This window comes from Barbatula barbatula, assembly GCF_947034865.1.
Source record: "Barbatula barbatula genome assembly, chromosome: 8".
In the NCBI taxonomy this organism is placed as follows: domain Eukaryota; kingdom Metazoa; phylum Chordata; class Actinopteri; order Cypriniformes; family Nemacheilidae; genus Barbatula; species Barbatula barbatula.
This window is the reverse complement of record NC_136771.1, coordinates 9623625-9634114: the sequence shown is the minus strand read 5'-3', so window position 1 is coordinate 9634114 and position 10490 is coordinate 9623625. Positions and strand designations below refer to the sequence as shown.

The window sequence follows — 10490 nt, the reverse complement described above, 5'->3', positions numbered from 1 at the left end:
TACCATTGTAGAGAAAATACAAATGGCTGTCAAAAGTGCCCCACAACTGTTTGTTTTCCTAAGTTCTTCAAAATATCAAAAGAGCCAAAAATTATACAATAATTCTTTCTACTTTGGTAGCCCCAGAAATATAAGTTGCTAACATTTTCCAAATATCGTTCTTTGCGTTCATCAGAACCAATAATTTTATACAGGTTTGGAACAACTTAAAGGTGAGTAATTTATGACAGAATTTTAAATGTAACCTTTTTATGAAATGGATGGAGACTGTGGTGCCATTTGACAGAATTTGTGAATTAAAATGAAAGGGATTTACTTATACGAGATGTGTGTTTATATTTAAAATAAATCAACAAACTGAACAATAACAAAGCGTGACTTGTGAAACTCAAAACCTTATTTTATTCTATAGTTAACAGTAACATCAATCATCGCAAGAGCATCTATAACCCGCTGTAGTTACTGATACCTTTAAACCTGTACATATGGCATGTTTGCGTTGTGGCTTCTTTGATCAGGCCATGGTGTTAATGGATTTTTCTCCTCCTTTTGACCATGGGACTGGTAGAAATGTATAGGGGGTGTGGAGAGAGGGCAGTGCTATAAAGTGGAGGGGTGGAAGGTCATTTGAACCTTGTGGTTTTGGAGCAAAGTGCAGAATGACAGAAGGTGTTCTCCCCGTTTTGAGACATCTCTCTCTCATACAGAGACAGGAAGTCTGCTTACCCCCCTCCCGCTTACTTATATATGCAGACACTAGACCATTAACAGATCCCATGCGTTAATGCGATAGATGGGCTGGAGTTAGATATCCAATACTGAAGTCCCAGTGATTAGCTTGTCACCTCACAACCAATCAAAGTCTTTCCCTGACAATGCCCCAACCAGCCTAAAATGAAGCTTTGGGGAAGTGTGCAGCATCTCTGTACTTTGCCCTAACACTGAAGAGGCCTAAGAGGGTCTGGATACATCTGAGACCTATGCAGAAATACTTCTGTGTATTAGACTGATTGACACTGGGGTAGATGGGCCTATCGATCCATCTAAAAAGTTAGTTTTAATGATGTTTTGACTGATCCTGTAGTTCAAATGGATGCACAGGGAATTTTTTTGTGATGCTGACACTCCCTAATATATTCCTCACTGAAATACATTGATCCAGATCTATTTAAGTTATATTCTTTACACTCAGAACTGGAGGGCAGCAAATTAAGTTGTTTCATCCTTGCAAGAAAGTACTTCAAGAAAAAAAAAAACTTTGTCACCCACCTATGGTCATTATGTCCACGTGAAGCTTAATATTATTAACTTTTTATTAAAAAGACTTATTACCTATTTTTGTACTCGATTTTACGTAGTTTTGTAAATGTTTTCTGTAAACAATAATTTACACTGTTGGATGTGAATGAATTGGTGTAGGCTTATAACTTAAGATAAAGCAACGAAAAGGAGATGCTACGAAATCACAAACTTAGAAATAAGGATGTAGCCAAGTTTATTGAAATACGCTTTTGATTTAACATTATACAATTTATATTTATAATTATATTTTGTACAGATGTTAATGTTTTCGTCAGGGTTTTGAAGTGCTTTGTATAAACAATTACAAATTCAAATCTCCACTTCTTTTATCTATTAAGACAAATTAGTTGTCTATTCTACATGGATATTTAATGGTTTTAAGTTTCCAAAATACTTAGATTAGATCAGCTAATCATTGCAGTCCTTTAATTTAATGTAAACGAATGTTTTTCTCCGCGGTTTTGCCGGCACAATCGTGTTGTTATCTAAGCACATACCCTACACTATTCCAAATACCTTCAACTTTTAATATTGTTGCCTAAATTGGGTGGTTATTTATTTTAGACCACATAGACAATATCATTTTAAAAAAGAAACTGCGTGCAGACGGCTGAAAAATTAATTAAGGTCAAGAACCTAGTGAATGGTAAAGCTGTACCCAAATGACAACAGACGCCTCATTAGGTTTCAGTCCCTGACCGTCCGTGGCCTAACGTGACCTCAGTAGTAATGGGGATTCGAGAAATGTATTAATGGCAAAATCATGTCATTTTCAGACTCTAAATAATGACCAAACGTCATCTCATCCATTAATGAAAACTCACCCTGTGTTGTCGATCATAGCGTTGTAAGCCACGAATGAGTATATTTGTGTCTAAATGTTTTTGTTATTGTTTTATTTCAGTTGTATTCTCGTGTAAATTGTTACTGTTAAACTATTAAATTGCCATAGGCGTGCTTAAAGTGTAAAGTTCTGTTATGGCACGAAGCATTCTTGTTGAGAAGTTACCCTATAGTTTACAATAAACACTAACAATCATCCAAAGCAATCAGGCCTGTCAAACATATCATGGAAGTTTAGCCTATTAAAATTGTACTTGGAACTTTATCTGTACTCGTTTACGTTTCGTTTGCATGCATTTCTTTTAAATCTTTTTGGTACAACAACCTTTTTCTAATTCATGTGAAGGTGGAATCAGAATTCACAGCTGTAACCTAAGATTTATTGAGGGTATAATGCGCTTGGTTCAGGACAGTTGTTTTACAGTGAGTCTTTTTGCCTGCAAAGCCTAATTTTACCAATTTGCCTTTCGTACATAATTCCTACAACACTCGACTGCATGACGCCGCTAATACGATTTATGAGTTTAATCTAACACAATACCAAAGGTTATAACTAAAATCAACCAAGGAACAAACCTACAGAGGTACACCGTTAAAAAAGCCAAGACACAAAAGCTTTCATTTAAAGCAAGTGTGAAACATAGAATTTAATGACACTCGATAAAACATGATGATACTTAATCGACCTTTATGGTGTTAAGGAACAAAACCGCAAAAGGAATAAACAAAAAAAGCATGCGTTAAATGTAAAATAACCAATACATTCACTTAAATATGTTTTAATTGCGCTCATTTAAAAATAGAGGCATATTTAAAATACAAATGCATGCATCGATAATCAATCTTTGGCGAAAATGTGTTTGTAATAATAATAATGATAATAATAACAATAATAGAATGTAAACAGTAAATTTGTGTTAGGCTATAGTTCCCTGCTAGGGTGATTGGCACTGGCATTTCTGTCAGTATGGCTGCTCACTCTACACAAATGGGTAGAATATGCTAGGTGTTATATTTTAAATGAAATGTTTACAGCTTACAATAAATAAATTCGGATTTGCATAGAAATTTAGGCCAGCTCCTTTCCTGACGCTCAACATTTTGAGCAAAACACATAAACAGACCAACGCTTATCCAAATGTAAGCCGGCCGGTAAATGTCTGTTTTGTAGGAAAAGCTAAGAAAACTGTCTCTGTGTTTAAGTTTCGTGAGTCAAATATCTCCATCGAACAGGCTGAAATACTTGCTGGGATTTGAGAAATAAAAGTAAGGCGCGCTACCTCCAGGATATACGACTGGCAGGGGCATTGGAAGCATGCATCTTCCAATCAGACTATTCTCTTTATATATAGTCGGAATAGGTACCGTCTTTCCGATATCGCCGAAATCGCTATTCGGTCCTTCCAGTTCAGTTGACAGTTGCCTTTTTAATTTATTCCGTCGATTCTGAAACCAGATTTTGACTTGAGTCTCGGTGAGTTGCAAAGAGTTCGCCAGGCACGCTCGTTCCGCGCTACTCAGATAGCGTTTCATGTCAAACGTAGATTCCAGCTGGAAAATCTGTCTTTTGGAAAATATAGTGCGCGTTTTCTTTTTCGTCATCAGTTTATTCTTCTTTCCGTTTTTCTGTTGCGCGTCGTCGCAGCTGTCCGTACTCTCGCTGCGCGTATCGACGGGTTTGAGCTCGTCCACGCCGCCATCCCTGTTGACCTTATCTGTAAATCAGGCAAACGCTATCAATATTTATCTAGCCATTACAAGTCGATAGGTGTTAAACGGGTTGGCATGCTTAATGCAATATCTTACCGATGACATGAAGATTTGCATCTGATCCTTCTTTGCGTGGATCCTCGATCTCTCCCGGGTGATGCAGACAGCCATCCCGACAGACTACAAGCGATGTGTTTGAATGACAGCTGTCAAAGTTTCTGCTACTCGGCTTGGAGCTAAGGATATTGTCGATGGTAAACTTCAAAGAAGCGGGTCGGCATAACGCGCCCTCTTTGCTCATATTCTCCGTTGGATGCGGGGTCCCTCTCCGGTACCTTTTTTGCCGTTTCATAAACTAACGTCTCGATGCTCCAAACACCATCGCTCCACGATGCGCCGTCCTGCTGCGTTTTCCTAGAATGTTAGTCCACTGACCGGAAGAATACGATTCTACACCGTTTATTGGTCACGAGAATCACAGAGCACGGCGGCCAATGGCAGAAGAGGGTGGGAGTTAAGCTCAGACCTATCCGGACATCTGGCACACGTATAATTCAATTTATGTTCTACTCTGCTTACTATATTAATGAGCACTTTTAGGAATAGGACAGCGAATTCGGGGTTCATTGCATTTGTTTGTTTTTTGTGCCCACTGCTGCCGCGCGGTGCCAATTTGAGAAGAAAGGGAGGTCAATGTAGCGAAGGCTTTGAAATGTCATTTAAGTTGAACTTTCGGTTCCCATTTAATGAATTACAGCAACTGCATAGTATTTAGTTTTACAGTCGAATATATTTCAAATATATTAAATATTCAACATATTTACTATGCGTATAATCAACCATCAAGTTAACGTTGATCTATTTCTTACAAGTGAATTTTACTAAAGCACCATGGATATTTCATTTAAAATGTTTATAACACACTGGCACGTTCAGTTCTAAGTCTGTGTCATTGTGTGCTTAAGTTCTATAAGTCTTTTAGTATTTACAATAATGTAAATATCATTGTTGTTTATTATATTCTATTATTTCCATTATTTACTGGCCACGCAGAGCTGCACACAGGCAAAAATGCATACGAACTATTTTTCATGTCATATAATTATAAAACATTTTTATATAATCTGTCTCAGGATCCTCCAAAATATTTAAAATGGAAATATGTCGAGAAAATACACACGTTTTCTCAGAGTAATGAAGTTTACGTTGAAGGGACAACCAAATACCTAAACCATTGTAATTGATAATCATTTATTAGATTAAACTTGGTTTTGTGCTCAACCTTGACTTTGGGAGACCCACCTTATTCCACTGTGGATTTTAAAAAAACTTGGATATAACTTCTAATAATAATAGTGTGGTATTGATAAAATAAATTGGAGACTGTGACTTGTTTTGTCATGGTTAAATCTGTTCTATTGTTATCGACAAAAGTGTAACTATTTTCCTTCCCGAAAAGGCAGGCGGTTTGAGATAATCGTGAGATTTGAGAATCTTTTTGAGATGGCCAAAATGTTGTGTTTTATTTTAAATGTTCTATTTTAAATTAAGGAAACTCCTCTTATAATATTAGGCACTGCTTTGCACTGATTATCCCTTTTCCAGTTTAGTTGCAAAGGCTTTTTACTACCTCACGTTTCTTTGTGAATGAGGCATAATATGGCTGCACATTATTTTGGTAATTGGTTTACTCATTGTCCATAAAACTAAGTAAATAGGACATCACGTGCACACATGTAATATAATATGAATACATATATTGCAATACAGGCTAGCATGATAAGTGCTGCCCTTTTATGGACATTCACAGCAGAAATTCATACTTGCAATTACGTGATTCCTTTATTAGCTATACAAAGTTATCATGTGAAAAAGTGACAAAACGTTTAAAAATGTGTTTCTGAATAAAAATATATTTTGCACAAAGCAAGTGTTCCCTTTATATTTACATATAGGCGAGGGCCCCCATGCAAGAGTGTATACTTTTAACAGACAATAGGCACAATAAACAAACTTCTTTATCTTGTAATGTGTATTCACGATCCGTTTTTTTTGGATGCAGTGGACATCAAGACTGCAGTTTTGCAGCAGTTTTTTGATCAGTTATTGCACCATTCAAATGTCAGTATTTTTATCAATCACCAGAATCAAAGTCAGACGAGGCCTGTCATATGCGATGTCAACAAATTCATTGAATGCGCAAAGGATGTCAATGGATAGTTAACGGAATTCGAGAAGCCCATGATTGGTGGCGAGACTTGGGACACGTTAAAGCTGATTGTCGACATGGGTGCAGTTTTATCGTGGTACAGGATGGGCACCCGTACGATCCGTTGGGAGCTGTGGTTAAAGTTAGCAGCCTCCAAATCTGCGGCCAGTTGTCGTTTCCATTTATTTCGGCGGTTCTGGAACCAGATTTTCACCTGCGTCTCGGTCAGGTGCAAAGAGGCAGCAAGGCCAGCGCGCTCAGAGCTGCTCAGGTATCTCTTCATGTCGAAGGTTGACTCAAGTTGGAAGACTTGGCTTCTGCTAAACACGGTCCGTGTCTTTTTCTTGCGGGCGGAGCAGGGCTCGGGTGTGTCGGGACAAGAACGCGCATCGAGGAGTTGTGCTTCCTCACTTTCGTCATCCATACACTCGCTATTCGTTCTGTGCGCTGCTTCACCAGGGACCTCAGAAAACACGGGGGTGTCTCTGTCGCTGGGGGCAGAGGGGCAGTTTTCAACGGGATTGCGCATTTGCTCTGCTTGACCTGGATAATGATTAAAATAAAATAAGTGATTTCCTTTGAAATAAAAATGCGTGTTCCATATATTTCATCAACCAAATTCCCCCATGCAATACTAGCAATCTCTATCGTAAATAACCTCTTAAGGCTAGTGAACAAGTGTGTGCGTCTTTACGCAGCCAACTCTCTCTGGGGCTTTCGCAGCTCTACAGGGTTAACTAATCAGACAAACCAATTGCACTCTTAAACCCTTAACGAGTTTGGGAAGTCTTCCGTTGCCACTCGGCTGCCTCCTGGGCGCATTCGGGCTTCTTTTGTTGGTTTTACCCAATTAGGCTTTAAGCCTATGTGGACCGACAATTAGGATCGTTGTATCTATACATGTTGTATAATTGAATCGGGAGAGTTAATCTCTTCTGAGTCTATAAGCTTTATTGCTGGGAAGGAGCAAGTGACAATGTCATCCAAAGCCCTTCTCGTCTGATGAGCCCATAAAATACATTTTTAAACCACTGTCCAGTTTAAACATCCCTTTTATAAATGTTCACACATCTATGACTTGATGCTGTATCATTAAACAATTTGACCAATAAACAAGTTGATATTTCCATTAACTTACTTTCTGGACGTTCTGCAGCGTTTAAGTTGGAGGTGCCCCGTCCATACCAGTCCAGAGGTGACTGTGCCCTCCGACACATCTCTGTTTTCAAGTCTGGGCTAAATGCTCGTCTGCGTATTTCTTTTCGATGCGCTTCAGTGTTGCCCACATTAAACATCTCGCTCTTATTCTCCGCGACACCATTTTCCTTTACGGGACGGACAGATGGCTCTGTCCTACAGCAACCAAGTAAATTCTCGATGAAAAACGACGAGCTCCTCGATGACGGGGATGTATGTCGCTGTGGGATTTTGTCATGCATTTCTCGTGCAAAAAGTAGGCTACAGCACAAGCTTGGTGGTTCGCTTAATACTTGTACGCGAAAAGTAAGCATTCATTTCCCTCACGGTTCCCCCGCTCAACCATCTCTTTAGCGTGATTAAATCCTCAGTGCGTCTACGGAAGCGGAGTTGTAGTAAAGAAAAATCCAAGTCTAGTCAAAGCTTAACAAGCTGAGGGAAAACTGCTATTGGACGATCACAATAGCAAATGGGATTTCTCATGAAAGGGTATTACCGGCCTCCAATTCGCCTTCGCCTCTGATCGTGCCTCGGGGTCGGAGAAAGCCCTGTCACTGAAGGCTTTATGTGGGTCAATTAGGGAGCAAATCAAAGTTCAGACAGTGGTTCCGCGCGTCGCGTCAGCTGGGGATCTCGCCGAGTCGGATGCTGCACCGTCTATTGGTCGGATGAGTCGCTACATCACAACGACGTTAAAGCACACCGGACACAACCAATGATACAATGTTCTTTGGGGTATCCCAGAATATTCTGTGTTGGTTAAAGCATATTAATGAGGGAAATAATATATTTAAACTATAAATCATTCTGTATTTCGTTGGAACTCATTGTCTCGTTGATACCAAGTTATTTAGGTCACCCTTCATTGTATGATATACTCAGTTACTGACCCATGACATTTATTTAAAATATTTCTTTCGAGATTAACGATAAATCGCAATATATGGCATGGCATTATTGGACCTATGTAATCCGTTGTTAGATCTTTTTTTGTCCTGTTTAAACATGTGAGTCAGTTGATCCATGGTTGTTCTCTTTTAAGTATGCCATTTGTAAGCAAGCACGTCTCGTAATTTAAATGAAATAGAACCAGTAGTTTACCAAGTAGTCTTATATATTTTTTTGGAGCCAAACAATTCATATTGAGGACTGTTAAGCGCTAAAAAGCATGAAACTATGAACTGAGCATTTGAAAAAGGTTTTTCAGGAAGCTTAAAAAGTTTTTTACGGTTTTACATCTAGTTATATTTTATATTTTATGTAAGGAAAATGTTAATTTATATAATTCATCTGATTATATTGTTACACCAACGAAAGATTTTTTTAGAGATGGAAAAGTAGAAATTCACTCTAAGGTAACAGTTGCACGTTACCACTTTTTAGTTTGCACACTAAATCTTACAAAAATTACTTAATAACAATGGCACAGTTGGTTCGGTGATGTTAAATCATATATTTGGCTTAATAAAATGTTATTAGCTAAAGAATAGAACAAAAAATTATTACTTCCAGTCCGTTAGCATGTGAGTATCAGCTTCTTAATAAAGACACCAATGAAATAATTACAAAAGAAATGCGGTAATATGTTTAAGAAATAAGATGTCAGAAGATACGATAGTTATTTCTTCTTTTCTTGTGGCTTAAACAGTGCCATACTACTAAATAGCCCTAACAGAAACAGCTACCGATGTCACATTTCAAATTTTCCAACTTTGTAATACTTTAACAAATGTTATGCTTTAATATTTCTAATGTCTAAACATGCAACGAAGTTACTACATCTTATTTAACAAACGTTTCACAGAAATATGTATTGACAAAATAAGAAAAAAATATGAGGGTTAACCAACGAATGTTGATTTCTCTGTTCGGAAAGTAGATGCAAACAATACAATCAATTTGTTTTTCGTAATCTAGTATCTATAATAGCATTTTTTTAAATGTCCCGTTATTTTTGTTTGTTTAGTGAGAAATAAAAGTAAATATGAATATTAAATATCTTTACATTTATTAGCTAGCTGTCTGTTATGCCTTGCTTTTTCTGTAAATTTGTGTTTTGGACAAATTAAGTAGCTATGCAAATTGTGAAAACAATGTACGTGTATTTTGCAACATTTAAATTTCCACTGCAATTTTTACTGATATTAATTTCACTAATACGGATCGTCCTTCCCTAATTTTGAAGATACATATGTTGTTAAAAATGGATTTCATTGCATTTATAACATTTTGCAGTTTACAGTTGTTTTTACAACTGTAACTTTATCCTTTTTCCCCCTGAAGGTGAAATCGAATATTTTCTTTCTTTTTTGCAAAATAAATGCGGGGTAAAAACATTCAATAGTAAACATTTGGGCTAATTTTAAAAGCCTTTTTTATCAATTTATTATCAATTTCACAGTTGTATATATCCTTCTCTCTTATTTGTATTTTCACGATTGCACAATTTTTAAGGCCCCATATATATTTAGGCTCCAAATGGGAAATAAATACTCCCTTAGTTCAATCCTTCCTTCATTTTTACAGTTTATAAGAAAAAGTATGTTGTTGCAGGCAATCTGGTTCAACCAGATGGGTCCTGCAAAAGGCATCAAAAATAACAATATCAACAGCAACAAGTGCACACACATTTATTATATGATTTTAAGGTTTAGGATTCTTACAATGATGTAAATAAACTCAATTTGTTTTCTTGAAATCACACCAAATCCATTGACTGCGGGTTTGATGGCTTGACTGTTGTTCTCTTTCTTTCTCTTAAAGGTAAAGCATAAGAACGGTAAAAAGTGGTGTGAAGAGAGTTGGGTAGATTATTTAGCTCGTATTACTGTGTGTACTCCGGCACTCTCTCTGATATGGCACCCAGTTCGACCCCCTGTATGTTTGGACAGACAGCCCCTGGCCTTATGGCCATGTAGCCCCACTGATCCTTATCCAGACTGGCACGGCCTTTTCACACTGCTGACCAGTATTCAGAGCGTTTAAGCTTTCCCTCTCTTATTTTTCTCTTTCAACACAAATTATTTCCCTTCCATTTATTGAACTACCCTTTGCCCTCTTTGTCTTCCTTTAAATGTCACACTTCGTTCTCTGCACGTGGATTTATCCTCCCCCATTTGTCTTCTGTTAACATGATGTTGGTATTTCCTAAGACACGTGCCTAATGGACTCATCCAATGTTTCTTAACAACAATATTATATAACACGTTGCCCTCATGGAAATAACTAA

At 37.5% G+C, this 10490-nt stretch overlaps 2 protein-coding genes across 2 annotated transcripts; both read right to left on the bottom strand.

Annotated features, from left to right (window-relative positions):
- Positions 1-1481: 1481 nt before the first annotated feature.
- Positions 1482-4287, bottom strand: hmx4 (H6 family homeobox 4). Its single transcript, XM_079461923.1, has 2 exons — positions 3952-4287; positions 1482-3860 (listed from the first exon to the last, which is right to left on the bottom strand). The coding sequence occupies exons 1-2, from the start codon at positions 4205-4207 to the stop codon at positions 3358-3360; spliced, it is 759 nt and encodes a 252-aa protein (XP_079318049.1). The 5' UTR covers positions 4208-4287; the 3' UTR covers positions 1482-3357.
- Positions 4288-5680: 1393 nt separating this feature from the next.
- On the bottom strand, positions 5681-7858 carry hmx1 (H6 family homeobox 1). Its single transcript, XM_079461922.1, has 2 exons — positions 7203-7858; positions 5681-6607 (listed from the first exon to the last, which is right to left on the bottom strand). The coding sequence occupies exons 1-2, from the start codon at positions 7573-7575 to the stop codon at positions 6009-6011; spliced, it is 972 nt and encodes a 323-aa protein (XP_079318048.1). The 5' UTR covers positions 7576-7858; the 3' UTR covers positions 5681-6008.
- Between the last annotated feature and the right edge of the window lie 2632 nt (positions 7859-10490).